At 37.5% G+C, this 19,461-nt stretch overlaps 1 protein-coding gene across 1 annotated transcript in view; it reads left to right on the top strand.

The window, feature by feature from the left end:
* EPRS1 (glutamyl-prolyl-tRNA synthetase 1) overlaps positions 1-19,461 on the top strand; it is a 67,093-nt gene that overhangs the window by 23,254 nt on the left and 24,378 nt on the right. Inside the window, exons 13-18 of the mRNA XM_061187304.1 lie at positions 1,566-1,676; positions 4,978-5,114; positions 6,500-6,707; positions 7,323-7,435; positions 10,836-10,953; positions 16,174-16,533. Of these exons, the coding sequence (XP_061043287.1) occupies positions 1,566-1,676; positions 4,978-5,114; positions 6,500-6,707; positions 7,323-7,435; positions 10,836-10,953; positions 16,174-16,533 (1,047 nt within the window). The remainder of the gene's footprint in view (positions 1-1,565; positions 1,677-4,977; positions 5,115-6,499; positions 6,708-7,322; positions 7,436-10,835; positions 10,954-16,173; positions 16,534-19,461) is intronic.

Below are 19,461 nucleotides of genomic sequence, written 5' to 3'. Positions count from 1 at the left end.
AGAGTCATAGTCGTTCAGGGTTAAGTGGCATGAGGCTCTGTGCCGGCCAGCGCCCTAAGGGGTCATTGTAATCTGTCGAGTGTGAGAAGCAGCGCCCTAAGGGGTCATTGTAATCCGTCGAGTGTGAGAAGCAGCGCCCTAAGGGGTCATTGTAATCCGTCGAGTGTGAGAAGCAGTCTTCTGCTCTCTTTGTCAGTTGAGGAAGCTGAGCTGCAGTGAACTGAAGTTAGTTTCTCAGGTTGGATCGTCTCGTTTTGGCTTCTTTAAAAGAAGAAATTGTATCTTACTGGCTTAAATACTAAACTGAGTAGTCACAAATTAAATCTGTGATCATTCTAACCCAGTAGAAGCTGAAAGAAGGAACCCTCAACCAGTAAGAATGACTTTTAAACCTCAAGGAAGGAAAGAATGAAATAGTGAGTTTAGAGGGAGGCTGGTGCTGATTTAGTACTGGCATGAAATATAAGCAGGTAGGGAGTAGCAATCAAGGGGAAGTTAGATGGCTTTTCAGACTTTTCTGACTGACCCTCTGAGCATGGTTTCTTCTCTAAGTTCATTCAGAATTTCTGAAAAATACTCTCAAAGCAAACAACAACAACAAAATACCAGCCAAACAATAGCAACAACAAAAACCCAATATGAACCAAAAGACACAGCCAAGTTTAATTAGCCATACCACTATCTCCTGCATCCTTCTAATGGGAAAAAAATGACTTTTATTACTTTACTTAGCTATTTGACTCCGCACTTGCTTCTATCTACATTTTTCTTCCAAATGCTTTATTTAGTATCTAAATACTGCTGTTGTGATTGGTCATCATGGATAATTTTAAATTGAATAGTGAAATGAGAAAGATACATCGTATCCAGAAGGGGTGCTGCTTCTGTTTTGGAGGTAGAGTAGGTTAGAATGTAATGAGTACTACCATTCATTCAGTTAACCTGTAAATATGTGTTGATTACCTGCATGTGCCAGGCCCTTGGGAACACAGTGGTCCCTATATACGTGTGTATATATATAGCATGCAGACCAGTAGAAATACTTGTTTACTTTTAATCTATAGAGTTGCCTTATTATAGTGACCTAATGCTGTTCTGCTTTTGATGGTGGTGTGTTGCCTAACACTGCCTATAGAAAATGATACTAAAACACATATATCTATATTCCTTCAAAACAGTCTTCTCCAACAATACAAAATGGAGTATCACATTTACCTGTAGGATTGTTACATAACCCCACAGGATAATTTTTCTTTCTAATATCAGAGTTAAAAATTACTTTCAAAATATTTCTAATATTATGCTTTAACTATTGGTTTCTTTTCGCTTGTCAGTAGTTATTCTTGGAAAGGAACTCTAAATCCTTCATGCGGTCTTTGTTTATGATTGTTTTTCTTTTTTCTACTTGACAGCTAAATGTTAGAGAAGAGTTAGCTGGTAAACCAAAAAATTAGTAAATGCAGTAACAAAGAATGCCAGTTGTTATTCCTGTGCTATTACTTATTTTATTGATGAAGTTCTAAAAAATATCTGAATGTTTTAACACAAGGATGCCTTTGTTGCAGGTTATTGACCCGGTGGCTCCACGATACGTCGCTTTACTGAAGAAAGAGGTGATCCCGGTGAACATCCCCGAGGCCCAGGAGGAGATGAAAGAAGTAGCCAAACACCCAAAGGTCATCCTCCAGTTTCACCAATGTTGTTCTCTCTGTTAAAGGAGCAGGATAATCAAAGGGAAAAATGTGCTTTGGTGGCAATAGCATGATTGGGGATCATTTTTGATCCAGCATTATTTGTCAGGATTTCATACTAATTAAAAAAAATTTTTTTTTCAATTTTTTATGCAGTTTTTAAAGGTTACTTTCTGTTTACAGTTATTACAAAATATTGGCTATATTCTCCGTGTTGTACATCCTTGAGCTTATCTTACACCCATTTGTTGTACCTCCCACCCCCTCACCCCTATATTGTCCTGTCCCCCACCCTTCCCCAACTGGTAACCACTAGTTTGTTCTCTGTATCTGTGAGTCTGCTTCTTTTTTGTTATATTCACTAGTTTGTTGTATTTTTTAGATTCCACATGTAAGTCATATCATATAGTATTTGTTTTTCTCTGTCTGACTTATTTCAGTTAGCATAATGCCTCCCAAGTCCATCCATGTTGCTGCAAATGGCAAAATCTCATTCTTTTTTATGGCTGAGTATTCCTCTGTGTGTGTGTGTGTGTGTGTGTGTGTGTGTGTGTGTGTGTGTACACACCACGTCTTTGTCCATTTATCTGTTGATGGACACTTCGGTTGCTTCCATATCTTGGCAATTGTAAGCAATGCTGCTATGCACATTGGGGTGCATGTATCTTTTCGAATTAGTGTTTTTGTTTTTCTCGGATATATACCCAGGAGTGGAATTGCTGAGTCTTATGGTAGTTTTTTTTTTTTTTTTTTTTTTTTCTCAGCCTCACATTACTTCTTGAACCCATCCAGGTGGTTTTTTTTTTTTTTTAAGTTAATTAATTAATTTATTTTTGGCTGTGTTGGGTCTTCGTTTCTGTGCGAGGGCTTTCTCTAGTTGCGGCAAGTGGGGGCCACTCTTCATCGCGGTGCGCGGGCCTCTCACTATCGTGGCCTCTCTTGTTGTGGAGCACAGGCTCCAGACGCGCAGGCTCAGTAGTTGTGGCTCACGGGCCTAGTTGCTCCGCGGCATGTGGGATCTTCCCAGACCAGGGCTCGAACCCGTGTCCCCTGCATTAGCAGGCAGATTCTCAACCACTGCGCCACCAGGGAAGCCCCCTTATGGTAGTTTTATGCTTAGATTTTGGAGAAACCTCCATACCGTTTTCCACAGTGTCTGCACCAATTTACATTCCCACCAACAGTGCACAAGGGTTCTGTTCTCTCCACATCCTCGCCAACATTTGTTATTTGTGTTCTTTTTGATGATAGCCATTCTGATAGGTGCAAGGTTACATATCTCATTGTGGTTTTGGTTTGCATTTCCCTGATGATTATCGATGTTAAGCATCTTTTCATATGCCTGTTGGCCATCTGCATTTCCTCTGGCAAACCGTCTATTCACTTCTTCTGTCCATTTTTAAATTGGCTTGTTTGTTTTTTTGATGTTGAATTGTATGAGCTCTTTAAGAATTTGATACTAATTGAAGTAAACGTTTTTGTGGATTTCTTACTGAAGAAATTTATTCTAGCGGTATTACTGTCGACAGCACATCACACAGAACTGTTACACTCAGTTGGTGCCTATTTTTTATTTTGTGGAGATGGCATGTTAGTGTATAATAAGAATTTATTTCTTCCTGGAGGTATTATATAATCCATGCTCTTATCTCTGTGTGAAAGCTGAGGTGCATTCTCTGTTAGCTGGGTTATTCGCTATTGCCTTTAAGCCAAAACATTTGACCTAATAGTATTGAATCACAGCTTGAGTCCAGAGTCTATCACGCTGCCATTGGCTGTGTTTTAGAAAATATCAGTGAAGTGACAATGATATCTGTCTATCTAAATTCAGAATATAAATCTTAAATACAGGTAGCAGGGAGTTCCTCTTAGTTAAGCCATGTTTGTTGTCTCACATGGTTATAACTGCTAGGTTGATAGCCTTGAAGCAAAAATAGATCCTTTTGTTCCAGCTTTGTGAGCTGTCTGTAAATATCTTTATTATCCAATGAAGCTTACGTCCATAGACTAACTCACTCGTATACTAATAGACTAATATATGCATAACCTTACTCATAACTATGTTATGTTCATAGACTAACTCACATGTAAGATAATATGCTTCATGAAGAGCTATAAATGTTCTAAGTGGTAGCCTATGATTGCCTTTCTCTGTATGACATTAGCTTCTGTTTAATTTGGAAGACTTATTTTAAGGGTACCCCTAATAAGATCTGGGGAGAGAGAGAGAGAGTGTGTGTGTGTGTGTGTGTGTGTGTGTGTGAGTGTGAGATTGATTTGGCTTTACCGTTGCCTTTATCTTGCATCTGATGGGTTCAGCCAGGTGAATGGTGGTTTCTGATGTATCATACTGCCCACTACAGTTAGCTTAAATGTGAAGCTTAATGTTTTAAAATTTGAACGGTGAGAATAAAGCTTTTTAAGGGTGCTTATTTGTAATAATAAAGAATAAGTAATAGTTAAATAACTAATTGATTAGGAAACACTTCTAATGATGACTGGATTGCTCAGTTTGCTCTGTGGAATTTTCATTATCCTTTCCCTCACAAAGTGTTCTATATTTAGCCTGTCAGTATTCTGTTCTGAGCCCAGCATAGTATAAGTTGTTGCAACATACCGAGTTTTTTCAAGTCCATTGGTGCATTCAATGAACAATTATTGAACGCGTGTTATTTAACATTTATTCAAAGGATCTTCTTACACTTTTTTTTCTTTTGATTTCGGTCAAACAAAAATCTGAAATTTAACAAATATAGCATTCTTTTTATTTTCCAGATCTCTTTTTCTTTTTCATATAATACATACCGAAAAGGCAGAAAATTTGTTTTTCTATACATGTATGCTACTGTCTTTAAAATTTGTCTCCTAAAATGTGAAAGATCTACCATTTCCTGCTAAGATGACGTCTGTTCCTATAGTGATGTTCCACAGCCACTGATGAGGAATGACTTTATTTTCTCCTTTGCTGCAAAAGCAGTGAGATTTTTGAGGCTAGCAAAGCGGATTCTGGTTGGAGGGACACTGTGAGACAAATACTGTCTTAGCTCTAAAAACAAAGAGTGATTGTTTTAGGCTGGAAGTAATCTCAGGAGCAGACCACCTCATCTGACTCCAGTACATTATTGGTCAAGTGTCTGACCCAGGGTCCCAGAGCTGGGAATCAAACTAATACAGATGACTTCTGTTTTTGTTAAGGAATAAAATGAATGAATGTATAAATTTCATACCGGGTTCAATAGTTGTTGTTTCAACGAACATTCTCTTTTTTTTTTTTTTTATCAATCAGAATCCTGATGTTGGCTTGAAACCCGTGTGGTATAGTCCTAAAGTTTTCATTGAAGGTGCTGACGCAGAGACGTTGTCAGAGGGTGAGACGGTTACATTTATAAATTGGGGCAACATCAACATTACTAAAATACACAAGTAAGAACTTTTTGTTTGTTTTCAAATGAATATGGAAGGAAAGTCTTTTATGTTTATTCATTTATTAAAAATTACCTAATTCAGACCCATTCATGATGCTGGCTGGTACATCTGCCCAGGCATAGACGCTGCAAATTCTGGACACATTAAGGTTTTTTTCCCATATATGTTTCATTACATTAATAGGGTATTAGGATATTGCTTGTGATGTTGAAAACGACTACATGTAGGTACAAAAAATAATTCTAATGCTTGAGGCCCCCCCTTTTATCATCTAATTCTCAGAATGCAATTGCATGGTGGAGAGATCCTTTGGACAGAATTTGTATGTATAACATTCTTTATCCTAAAGTCTACTTTATTTTTAAATTTTTTTTATTGGAGTATAGTTGCTTTACAATGTTGTGTTAGCTTCTACTGCACAGCAAAATGAATCAGCCATACATATATATATATCCCCTCCCTTTTGGCTTTCCCTCCCATTTAGGGCACCACAGGGCATTAAGTAGAGTTCTCTATGCTATACAGTATGTTCCCATCAGTTGTCTATTTTATACCTAGTATCAATAGTGTATGTGTGTCAGTCCCAGTCTCCCAATTCCTCCCACCCCACCCCTTTCCCCCTGGTATCCATACTTTTGTTCTCTACGTCTGTGTCTCTGTTTCTGCTTTGCAAATATGGTCCTCTGTACCATTTTTCTAGATTCCACATGTACGGGTTAATATACGATACTTGTTTTTCTCTTTCTGACTTACTTCACTCTATATGACAGTCTCTAGGTCCATCCGTGTCTCTACAAATGACCCACTTTTGTTCCTTTTTATGGCTAGTATTCCATTGTATATATGCACCACATCTTTTTTATCCATTCCTCTGTTGATGGACACTAAAATCTACTTTAAATTTAATCGTTTTGTGGTGAATATGAACTTTCCAGTTATTGTAGTGTGCTACACTTACCAGTTTGTTCTTAAGATTACACAAATGGGACATAGTATGCTAAGATTAATTTAGTAAACTCTGAAATCTCAATTGTCCTGTCATTATATATGATGTCAAGTAATTGATAAATGTTTTGAAATACAGTATTTTAGATTTTTTAATGCTTACTCCAGGTGACTTTAAAATTCATAAACATGTTCATGTTCTTCATCAGATGTATGGGGGATCTGTCCACATATTAGAATCTTGATAGCAGGGACTCTACTTCATTCATCTCTTAACCAGTTAATGTCTGGCACCTACTAGAAACTCAAATAAATGTTTTATTTGAAATTTTTCCGAAGAAAATTCCCTATCCATTTATTACAGGTACAGAACAAAATAATGCATTTGTGGCAGTTAAGGTTTGTTTTCTGAAAACACTTTCCTCTCTTATTTTTAGAAATGCAGAAGGAAAAATTGTATCTCTTGATGCAAAATTGAATTTGGAGAACAAAGACTATAAGAAAACCACTAAGATCACATGGCTTGCCGAGACCGAACGTGCTCTTCCTGTCCCAGCGATCTGTGTCACTTACGAGCACTTGATCACAAAGCCCGTACTGGGAAAAGACGAGGACTTTAAGCAGTATATCAACAAGAACAGTAAGGTAGCCTCCTGAAAGAAACCCTGTTTCATCTTCCTCTGTTGTATCAGTATAACCTGTTCTTTAGAATTTTTAAAATTAGTTTTAAGTATTTGTTTCCTCAGATAAAATGGAAAAGATTTCTAGAATTTTGTTAAAAATGATATAAAAGAATAATGTTCCCATTTTATAAATTCTAGAAACTAAGGCACAGTGAGGTTCAGTAAGTTGCTTGAGGACGGGCAGTAAGGGGTAGAGCTGGGGTTCAAACCCAGGCCTCCTGGCTCTAGAACCCTTGTGCTTTAGTGCTGTGCCAGCGTGCCTTTCAGCTAGGTCTGCGTGTGCTTCTTGCATTGTACTTCATATTTATAGTGGGAGATTTCTTTATATCTGCAGGGACACCAATCAAGTTAGTTAAAAGGTTCATGAAGCCCATCAGTATATAAATGTTAACTTCTAGAAATATAATAAATAATTGTTATTTATTTTAATATTTCACTGTTTTACTGCATGTGCTTAAGTAGTAAAGTTTTTAACATATCCTGTTGCAGCTGCTGGAAAAGCTGCTTGCATCTTAGGGTTGTTTTTAGTGCTCTGATGTTCAAGAAAGTGTATTTTGGTCTTATACCGTCTTTACAGCATGAAGAATTAATGCTGGGGGACCCCTGCCTTAAGGATTTGAAAAAAGGAGACATTATACAACTCCAGAGACGAGGCTTCTTCATATGTGATCAACCTTATGAACCTGTTAGGTAAATCAGTGTAACTGAACATTTAAATGAAAATGCTTAAAATTCTTATAGTGAGTAATATTTTAAAGATTGAACTTCCACTAAAATACTGTACCTAACAATTCTCTGTTCAGTTTCATTTGTTCTTCTGTATTTACTATTTCAGACATCATTGTAACAAATTTTAACTTTGAAACAGCATAATATTAACAAATTTTATTTCTAGAACTAAACCATTCATCTTCACATGGTCCAAGTAAAAAGAAAAAAATTTCAGTGTTATCTTTGGATAAACATTATAACTATTACCTTTTCTTTTTTTTCTAAATTTATTTTTTATTGAAGTATAGTTGATTTACAGTGTTGTATTAATTACTGCTGTACAGCAGAGTGACTCAGTTGCACATGTATATATATACATTTTCATATTCTTTTCCATTATGGTTTATCACAGGCAGCTTTTCTTTATAGTGTACTTTAATGAGATATATTGTAGAATACAAATAGTACAGCAAGTACATTTAGAGGATTATAACAAATCGTTGTGTTTTTTTTAAACCATGAAATAATAGAATTACTAGGAGAACTTTCTCTGAATTTTTATTCGCGTTTCTTTTTTTGTCTTTGCTATTTTTTATTGCTTCTCTTTAACTTTGTGATCAGACCTCACTCCTGAGCTCCAGACTTGTGAATCTAATTAATGCCTTTTAGACATCTCTGAATAGATAACTTTCAAGTACCTCGAACTTCAAAATTCAAGATCCTAGTTACCATCTCTCCTCAGTTCTTCTCCTTCATCCCCCATTCTAATCAGTAAACCTTGTTGTTTGTACTGCTTGCCTAGTTCATCTCTGTGCATCCACTGCTCTGCCTTTGTTTCAGGCCCTTAGCATTTCTTCCTTGATTGCCAAAACAGTTTCTAAAGTAGTCTCTTCCTTCCAGTTTTGCACTTTTCTGATCCAATTTTCATATGGCCCCCAGTCTAAAAATTTCAGAGTAACAATTTTATCACATTATCCCCCCCTGCTTAATAATTCTTGTTAGCTTCAGAGGAAAATCTAAACTTCTTAGTCTGGCATGCAAGATATTTCATGTAATGGCCTCTCGACCCACCTGAGCCATCTGTGTTGTAGTTTACCTCTTCCTGATCCCTTCTGTTCAAGATACTGGACTGCTTGGGGCTTTCCAAAGTCATCAGCTACCTTTGAACTTCTTGCTTTTTCCTGGAATGGCCGTGCTTCTTTTTCTTCATCTGGGTTACCTTTCAAATGTTACGTCTTCCAGAGCTTTCTTGTATTCCTTTAATCTGGGTAGGCACCCAACCTATGTGTCCCCATTGCAGTGAGCACTTTCCTCTTTAGAATATTTATCACGTGCTGTTGTATCTATCTTTCTGTCTGTCTGTCTATCTATCTTGTTTCCACCACTGGAAATTCATTAAGGGCAGATACTTTTTTCATGTTCATCTTAGTATCACGTTGCCGTTAGTCAAATAAGACCATGTGTGTAAACGGCATGCACGGTGCCCAGTACTTATTAAGCCCTTGTTAAATATTTAGTGATGGTGGTGGTGGTGGTGGTGGTGGTAGTGATGGTCCCAACTAGAGTCATGCCCAGAAGAGAGTAGGCTCTCAGTTTATTCTGAAAGAATTGTTGAACTTTTCGACACATGGTGCTGTATCAGCAACCACATGCAAGAGTGAGCGGACCCCTACCTCATACCATGTATAAAAATTAACTCAAATATGGATCAGGGACCTGAATTAAGAGCTAAACTATAAAACTCTTAAAGGAAAACATGAGTTTAAGTCTTTGTAACCTTAGCAGTGCTTTCTTAAATATAACACCTAAAGCATAAGCAACCAAAGAAAATATACATAAATTGGACTATATCAAAAATTTTTGTGCTTCAGAGGACACCATCAGGAAAGTGAAAAGACAGTCCACAGAATGAGAGAAAAACATTTGCACGTGTATCTGATAAAGGACTTGTATGCAGAATAAATAAAGAATCCTTACAACTTGATAATAAAAGGACAGTTAAAAACGGACAAAGACATTCTCCAAAGCAGATATACAAGTGGTCAATAAGCACATGAATAGATGCTCAATATTATTAGTTATTAGGGGAAATGCAAATCAAGACCACAGTGAGATATCATTCCGTATCCCCTTGGATGGCTGTAATCAAGAAGGCAGGCAGTAACAAGTGTTGAGGATGTGGAGAAATTGGAACCCTCATACATTGCTAATAGGATTGTAAAATGATGTAGTTACTTTGGAAAACAATGTGGCAGTTCCTCAAAAAGTTAAATATAGTGTTATCATTTGACCTAGCATTTCCACTTTTATGTATATACCCAAGAAAAGTAATAACATATGTTCACACAAAAATTTGTACATGAATGCTCATAGCAGCATCATTCGTAATAGACAAAAGGTACAAACAACCCAAATGTCCAACAGCTGATGAATGGATAAACAAAATGTGGTGTATCCATACAAGGGAATATTTTTCAGCCATAAAAAAAAGTGAAGCGCTGATTCATGCTATAACATGCATGAACCTTGTAAGCATTATGCTAAGTGAAGTAAGCTAGTCACAACAGACCACGTATTGTATGATTTCGTTTATATGAAATGTCCAGAATAGACAAATTCATACAAACAAAGTTAGATTAGTGGTTGCTAGGGACCAGAGGCATGGGAGACTGGCAGGTAGGGTACAAAGGGCCTTTTTAGGGTGATGAGAATGGTTTAAAATTAGATAGTGGTGATGGTTGCACAGTTTTATGTAACCAGGGATAGTGTACTTTCAAAGGGTGGAGTTTTTGGTATGTGAATTATATTTCAATATGGCCATATTCAGAAATACTGAAGAGATGTATAGGATTCTGTTGTCACTAAATTCTGTCACTTATTTTTACTCTGTGGCCTTTGCCACAAAATTCAAAAAAATATTATGCTTATGAGTAGTCTCAAGGGCAGTGGATTTTGCTAATGACTGTACCCTTTAGAATTGAGAAATTCCTACAAAATAAATGTTGTACAGAAATTCTTCTGCTCATAAGCAGATTAGGTGTGGTATGTAGATGCATTTCTTTTAAGTCAAGAGTGAGACCATGAACATCCACTAATGCCATTTCTGGTGGCCAGAGTAGATGTAACTTTGTCCTGGACTTAGCATTTTCATATCCATGAAAGTTCATAAATTGAAAGTTTATGGTTAGCACTGTCAATTTTTATATATTGTTTTTAAACTACTCTGAAGAGACTCTGATTTGAATAAGAGAATGGACTATATACTTATACCTTGAAAAGTATTAACAGTGCCATTGAATTAACCTAGGAATTCAATTTTAATTGCTGTTCAGATAATTTTGTTCAAACAAACTTTTTTGTCCCTTCATTTTCTTTTTAGTCCATATAGTTGCATAGAAGCTCCATGCATTCTGATATACATTCCTGATGGGCATACGAAGGAAATGCCAACATCTGGGTCAAAGGAAAAGACCAAAGTAGAAACAACAAAGAATGAGGTAAATAATTGACTTTTATGGATATGTCTCTAATCAGTGATCTTTCTGTCCTAGGGTTTAGAATCTGTTTGTTTACAAAGATTGTCTTCCTCACTGTTGAGATCTAAGAAGACAATAACTCTAACTTTTGCGATTTTTGTTGTTGTTGTTGTTCTTTCTTGTAAGATTTTAAAATACCCTGCAAAACAAGATTTTCAAAAGTTAATTTTTTTTATGTGAAAGAGTAAGAAAGACTAGATTAAAAGAATCTTTTAGAGAAGCCTTTTTTAAATTCTAATAGAGCTGCAGTAGATCCTTGCCCAAGAAAACAAGTCGTTACGACAGTGTTAGGACGGTGACCTGGTTTTCTGGCCCCCTGTCTGTACTTTATCAAACTCCAGTGCATCTTGGAGAGGAGCTCCCAACAGTCATTGAGGTTCAGAAAAGAGAAAAAGGGCAGATAAGAAACTTTGCCTCTTTCTGGTTTTTTTTCATCTTGGGGGTAATGCTTAATCTCTGTCTTTAAGAATGAGTTAGGAATCTTCCTGGCAGTCCAGGTCTGGAGGACATTCCAGATAGAGACACAGCTTCTGTCCTCATTTTACAGGATGTGGATTTGAGAGGCCGTGACATGTCTAGAGAATTCGGGAGTTTATTGTGCAGGCCAGAGGTCCTCAAACTTCCTCATTTCATAGCATCCTTAGTTTCCCAGTGATTTTTTTCATGACACCTCTAGGCTGAATGAAATTCCTAACTGTTCTCTTTATTAAGTAGTTAAGTTCAAGCAACTAGATAAATATTTATATCCCAGTAACTTAGTAACCATTTGAAAAAAATAATATACATACATTGAAGGAAAAGAAACTTAAATTTCATTTATAAAAGATTTTGTTCTTAAATGTTAAATATTTAAATTACATTCTTATTTTTATTTCATTCCTAAAATGACGTATTAATTGAAAGAAAAAAATAATACTTTTATTTCTTTCTTGAACCTTGGACTCAGATTGGACACTACCATGCTTATTTTCTGTTTCCACAATGATTTTCCTGTGGTATTTGATTTTTAACACAACAGCTGTGAAAAATCCAGCTTTGCAAAGATATGGCATCGTTGAAAGGAATGTAGCACACTCTAATGTTGAAACCGAGCCACCTTGAACTTGTAGTATGCACTGTTTGACAGATGTTGGATATGTTACTGTTTACCTTAGATATTTAAAACATCCCGTGGTGTCCCTAGGAATTTCCAGTGGCTCCCTGGAATACCTTGCTGCATAGTTTGGGGTCCATAGGTGTTGGCAGTTGGGTAGTCATTGAAGATTTGGTAGCAGTGAAGAAGATGGTTTGGAGGGTGGATTGGATGTAGGATTAGAAGGTGTGATAAGTGGTCAGGAAGCCAGAGCATGAGGGCATGGAGGAAATAAAGTAGGACATGAATTTAGGAAGTAGAATAGGAAGACAGTAACTTCTAGTATTGTTTTGGTTGACTAGGTAAGTGAGTGGTAAATAACCTGAGCTAGGGAAGACAGAAGCACAGTTTATTAGGAGATACAAGTTTGGAACTATTAAGAGCGGGAATGTCATGACTTGAGCTTTTAATTTACACAAACTAAAAGCTATGTAGTCTTAGCCAAAAGAAAATTAAAGGAAGAGAAGTAAGAATTTAAGTAGGGCAGTATCCTTGTGCTATTTATATACCAGCAGTTCTCAAACTTTTTGGTTTCACACTTAGAAATGATTGAGGACCTTTGTTTACGTGGATTATATTTATCAGTGTTTGCCATAAAAATTAAAATTGAGAAGTTTTAAAAGAATTTATTAATTCATTTAAAAAATAGCAATAATAAACCCAACCATATGTTTATATAAATAACATTTTTTTATGAAATATAACTTTTCTAAAACAAAACTTTTAGTTAGGAGAGTGGTATGGTTTTGCATTTTTGCAAATCTTTTTAATTTGCCTTAGCCTCCAAGAAACTGCACTGTGTACTCATGAGAGAGTGAGAGCAAAAAGGACAAATTACATCTTATTATTATCATGAAAATAGCTGTGACCTTGCAGACCTCCTTTGAAAAGGTCTCAGAAACCCTCTGGGGTTTGTAGGCCACACCTTGAGAACTGCTAGTATATATACTAGAATAGCACGAGATGGGAAATTTGGCTACTGTTCCCTCATTGGTCCCAATTTACACCTGTGCCTCTCATCTTTTACATTTCCTGTAAAGTTATTAGTATTATGCTATGAGTTAATGTATGTGTTCTTTTTTTTCGGTCTTCATTGCTGAGCGCGGGCTTTCTCTAGTTGTGGCAAGCAGGGGCTACTCTTCGTTGTGGTGCACAGGCTTCTCATTGTGGTGGCTTCTCTTGTTGCGGAGCATGGGCTCTAGGCATGCGAGCTTCAGTAGTTGTGGCACGCGGGCTCAGTAGTTGTGGCTCGCAGCCCCTAGAGCACAGGCTCAGTAGTTGTGGCACATGGGCTTAGTTGCTCTGCATGTGGGATCTTCCTGGACCAGGGCTCGAACCCGTGTCCCCTGCATTGGCAGGCGGATTCTTAACCACTGCGCCACCAGGGAAGCCCCAGTGTGTGTGTTCTTGAAAAACTTTATGTTCTACAAAATGACATACTAATCAGGAAAAATAGGATTGGGGCAAACCACTAAAAACTTGCATCTTTTGTGGTTTCATTCAGATTGTGGCTGGGTAGCAGTCACTGAAGGCTCAGCGAGGCTGGACATCCCAAATGGCTCACCCACATGGGTGGCAGTTGATGCTGGCTGTTGGCTAGGAGCTCAGTGGATGTGTTGACAGACAGCTTCAGCATGAGTGTCAGGGTGGTGAGACTTTGTATATGACAGATCGGGGCTCCAGAAGTGAGCGTCCAGTAGACAAGTTCGAAGCATCACTGTATGGTTTATGATTTAACCTCGGAAACCTCACATAGCGTCCCTTCTGCCATGTTGTATTGGTTGAACAGTCATAACCTTGCCCAGATTCAAGGAAGAGGATGTAGAGGAGGCTTCTTGGTGGGAGGAGTATCAAAAAGTTTTTGGAAAAGCTTTGAAACCTGCGCAGATCCTAATAGAAGTTAAAATACAGTTGACGGGCATTTGTACCCAACATTGCAGTCAGCCATCGTTGCAGCCTTAAACCTTAGTGGTACTGCTCTCTCTTTTGATATATAGATCTTTGAGGGTATTTGCCTCCAGTAGATACCAGTGTTATCAAAATTAAAGTCTGGGGCTTTCCTGGTGGCGCAGTGGTTAACAATCCACCTGCCAATGCAAGGGACACGGGTTCGAGCCCTTGCCCGGGAAGATCTCACATGCTGTGGAGCAACTAAGCCCGTGCACCACAAGTACTGAGCCTGCGCTCTAGAGCCTGCAAGCCACAAGTACTGAAGGCTGCATGCCACAACTACTGAAGCCCACGCGCCTAGAGCCTGTGCTCCTCAACAAGAGAAGCCACGACAGTGAGAACCTGCACACAGCAAGGAAGAGTAGCCCCCACTCACTGCAACTAGAGAAAGCCCGCGCACAGCAACGAAGACCTAACACAGCCAAAAATAAATAAATTAATTAATTAATTTAAAAAAAATTAAAGTCTGATCCAGGGAGTACCCTGCTTCAACACTCTTTTTTTTTTTTTTGAGCAGAAGAGGATATATAATATCTTTGAAACTTCTTCATCCGTGCTTGCACCTTCATTAGATGGTTTAATGTTATGGAAAACAGTTTTTTTAAAGTACCACCTACCCTAAAGGAATGCACTTATACAGACTTTCTCGTTCTTCTGTAAGATTGTCATGTATTTCTAAAGCTTTCTCTTTAATTGTGAGTAAGCTTTTTCCTTTATGCTCCTTTGACATAAAACATTAACACACTGGGAGAAATCACCTACAAGGTGATGTGATTTTTCAGCATTATATTGATATTGTTCCCCTGTATACCAACCATGAATGAGTCAGTTCATCTTACCAAAAATAAGTGTAGCAGAACAGACTGTATATAGTTTTGATACAATGGCTTCCTTTATTGTAGTCTTCCCTTATTCTATAATATTATGCACTTATATGTGCATATTAATGTTTATGATTGTACATATATATACCTCACCAAAAAAAATACTATAAATTATGAGTGATTTAAGGAATTTTGGGGGACTAATTTTTTAGTGTATGTGGGTTTTGACTTACATGGTGATTTTAGAACCTAATCTCCATGTAAAATGCAACTTTGATACAGCTTGAGGTGCCTCTTAGCTATCCAGGTAAAGATGTCTGGAAGACCATTCAGAATACTGGGTCTGGTATCAGAACAGAGTTCTGAAGTAGAGACAAAACATTTTGGAGTTTAATACATATGGCTCAATGAATATGTATGAGATTATTCTGAAAAATTAAGTAGAAGACCATTAAAAAAGTCACAGGGAAGATATAGTGTAGCAGGGTTTTAAAGTTGGAAGGGTTTCAGTAGGAGGAAAACATTCTAAGCGAAAGAAGAGCATGACATTGAGAATAAATATAGTATAGTTATTCACTATCCAGAAATCAGTTTAGGGAACATATCTCTGGATTTGTTGCACATGCTTATATACAACCATATGCCTGTAAATATATAATTTTACACAAATGGAATTGTTTCACAGCATTACTATAAAATTGTTTCACAGTATTTCATGGAGCTCTTGCCTTGTCAACAATCTAGATACATCTCATCTTTTAAAAAATTAGTAATAATACCTAACTTAATTGATATTTACTTTTTCTCAGCCTTTGTAACTAAGAGCTTTACATAGATTTATTACCTTTTATTTCCCATCAACCTGATGGGTTCAATACAATTATTATCCCTCTCTTATGGTTAAAAAGCAGAACTGGCTTAAGTAACTAATTCAAGGTTGCACAGCTCGTGTGTGGTAGAGCAGTGATTTGTTCTCAGATCTGGTGGGTGTGTCATAATTTCTTTAAATAGTCCTCTAATGGTAATGATTTAGGTTCAGTTTTTTGCTGTAATAAAAATGCTCCAGTGAGTATCTATGTACCTCTACCTTTGTTTACTTCTGTTATTTCTCATTAGGATAAATTTTTAGGAATGAGATTATTCATTTAAACTTTTTAAGGAGTAAAATTTTTAAATTTTGTTTTTAACTTAAAACATTAGAAAACAGTTGGATATAATTTTGTGGAAAGATTTTTAACATGAATTAATTTTACTTTTGGTTTTCTGCCTCTGTAGGCAGCTACTCCTCTTAAGACAAGGTCAGCTCCTTCTTTGAATAATACTTGCGCTACGTCTGAGGATTCCTTGGTCCTTTACAACAGAGTGGCTGTTCAAGGGGATGTGGTTCGTGAGTTAAAAGCCAAGAAAGCAGCAAAGGAAGATATAGATGCAGCTGTAAAACAACTTTTGGCTTTGAAGGCTGAATATAAGGAGAAAACTGGCCAGGAATATAAACTTGGAAATCCTCCTGCTGCGATAGTACAGAATGTTTCTTCTACATCATCATCAGATATTCTGGAAAGTAAATCTCTGTATGATGAAGTTGCTGCACAAGGGGAGGTGGTTCGTAAACTGAAAGCTGAAAAAGCCCCTAAGGTCAGTATCCTGGAATGAGTTTAGACACATTGTAAGTTAGCTTATGAGGTCAAACGACCTAGGCTAGTATCATCTTATGAGACATGTTGTCTATAGACTGTCCGATTGAGTATTTTGACGTAACAATCAACATTTATTGATACGTGCTATCTGCCAAGCTCTGGAAATATTAGTGCGAGACAGCTTACCATCTAGTGGGGGCGTGGGGCTGAGGAAGAGCCATGCACAGACTGTAATCCTGCGGGATATGTGTAAATGGCTCTCAGAAGTGTCTGTGTCTATAAGTGGCAGGCAAGGGGGCAACAGTTAATAAAGGATATTTAAAGTAGTCCTGAAGTAGAAGAAGCCCTTTAAGGTGAATGACTTTCAGAGGAGGTACTCTTAGTGTAGATCTGTGGTTCTCAAGCTTTATTGTGCATCAGAATTACCGGAGAGCTGGCTAAAACATAGACTGCTGGGCCCTACCTCTTGAGTGTCTGCTTCAGTAAGTCCAAAGCATGCACAGAGTATGCATTTGTAAAAAGTTGTTCAGGTGGTACTGATGCCGCTGGCCTGGGACTGGGTGTAGAAGATGCACCAGCAAAAGTTCGAGGTATATTCAGGGAATAATGAGTTGTCAAGAGGTTTCTGACCAGTGACTATTTCAGATTTTTCGTAGGGGAGCCCTCAAGTGATACCACATTTTGACTGAAGTATAAATTTCATTCTCGTTTTAATGCTATCTTTAGGAAAAACATTTAGCCAAGTGGGTGGTAGCACTGAGTGTGGTACAGGATTGCTTGCTCTAAATAAGAGGCAAAAGGAATGGCATCTGGGATAGAGAAGAATCAAGTTTAATAATCAAGACATGTAGTTCTACTCAAATAGTAGCATAGTTCTAAAACATGATCAAATTAGTAGTGCTGTAACTGGATAAGTAAGCTACCAAAAACTGTAGAATCTGGGCTGTGGCATGAACACAGAGAGATGTGACGAACCACTGGGCTTGACTTACGTGACTGGAGGAGATCTGTTCTAAAGTGTTCCCGGGGATCTGTCGTCTGGTCAACATCCTGGGCTTTGGTTGGAGAATGATTGAGTAACTTGAGGTTGTAAATTCCTCACCTCATTAACAAGTTTTTCTGCATCTGACTAGAAACCCTGTCCCCTAAGATACTTTCATTCATGGACATTTGACCTCTGCTGAGGAGAGCAAACGCTTTGGGGAGATCTTGGGTTTTGCTCCAGGAGTTATTATTTTTCTGTCTCTTCATTGTGAAGTGTGAGAAATCTTTTCTCCTTTCTCTTCAACGAGCCTGTTGAAGTCCTGCATAGCTGTGATGCTCTAAAACAGCTTTGCTTCAAGGAATGAAGGCTGGTAGGTGTATGGGTTGGGCATATAAACCCTTGATGTTTCCTATCCTGTGGTGAGGTTAGGAGCATTTTGTACTCTCTGTATATGTCATACACTCACTATGGACCCTTTTCTAGATGTAATTTGAGGGGAAGGGCTTTGCTCTTTACATTCCTTCGTTCTGAGTAGAGTATGTGGTATTCTGTGCTGATTCTTGGTCAGCTGCTTACGTGTGGGGCAGTAACAACGGCAACCATTATACTCACAGCAACAGCCAACTCAATTTCCCATCCTGCTGGGTTAATGGATCACATCCATAAAATAGCACTGTTGAAGTTATGAAAGTCAGCCTGTGGGTAAAAAACTCTAAATTTCTTTGGAAATTGGGCAGGTACTTTCACTAGGTGCTTTTTGATAATGATAAATGTGATACTGAAATGAATCTGACTTCAGTGTAGTTTAACCTACATTTATTGAAAGCCTACAATGTACCATATCTGTGTTTCAAAATATTACTTATATATATATTTTTTTTTCTCTAAATGCTAACAGTAGTAAATTGCTCTTTTTTCCTGAGAACCAACGCAGTTACTATGAATGGAAGTGTTATGTAGACTATATCTGGTACTGTTCACTATACATTGCTATTTTTGCATTTAATCCTCACAACACCACATACAATAATATTCAAATAATACTCCTTTTTTTTATTTGTTGGTTTTAGTAGCCAATGAGAAACTACTTTCTGAAGTGAATATGAATGTAAAAGTAACTTCCTGAAGTTTGCAAAGTGTGGATTCCAATTTTGACTCATTCCCAAGTTATTTCCAGTTAGAGACGTTCTAAGCACCAGAGAGTCATGGTTTTACTAGTTTGTTATTATTTATTAAGCAAGTCTGTGCTTGTTTTACATTAATAATTTGTCTAAGCCGCTTTATCATTCCATTTCCTACGTCATGTTACTACCACTAAAGTAAGGAAAGTGGTCGGCTGAGGTTTTATAGTTACAGGTTTCAACGAGACTTTTCTTCCTCTATTCGTTCCCCCCCCCACCCCCTTTTCTTTTTCAGGATCAGATCGGTGATTCCGTGCACGAACTTTTAAGCATGAAGGCAGAATATAAGCATAATGTGGGCAAAGAATAAAAACCTTCAAGTCCACCTTCCGCTCCCCTTTCCTTTTCCTCCTGCCCAGTAGATTGTTGCGTTACAGTGGTGGATCAAGCAGAGTGTGAGGTGGAAATCCAAGAACACACCAAATATTTAATAACTCTTACTGCTGAGTTACTTTAATAGTTAAGGCCACTTTTCAGATTTTAAGTATTAACTTTGAAAGTTTTAAAGTTGCAGTTCCAAAAAATAAAGTTTTGGTTTTGAACAGATTCTTCTGATTTGAAATTTGAGTGAAGCGTTTTGAACATGAATTTATAGTATTTCTTGAAATGGGAGTCAGAAAATGGTAAGTCAAAGGTTTTATGGAATACTATGACACTTCAGACTCCAGGACAGGGCTTGGCAAACTGTGGCCTGCACCTGTGTTCTGTAAGTGAAATGTTCCTGGAACACAACCACACTTACTAGTTTACATATTGTCCA

The sequence above is a fragment of the Eubalaena glacialis genome, chromosome 3 (assembly GCF_028564815.1).
Source record: "Eubalaena glacialis isolate mEubGla1 chromosome 3, mEubGla1.1.hap2.+ XY, whole genome shotgun sequence".
NCBI classification, from domain to species: domain Eukaryota; kingdom Metazoa; phylum Chordata; class Mammalia; order Artiodactyla; family Balaenidae; genus Eubalaena; species Eubalaena glacialis.
The sequence above is the reverse complement of the archived record's forward strand: the minus strand, read 5'-3'. Positions and strand labels throughout refer to the sequence as shown.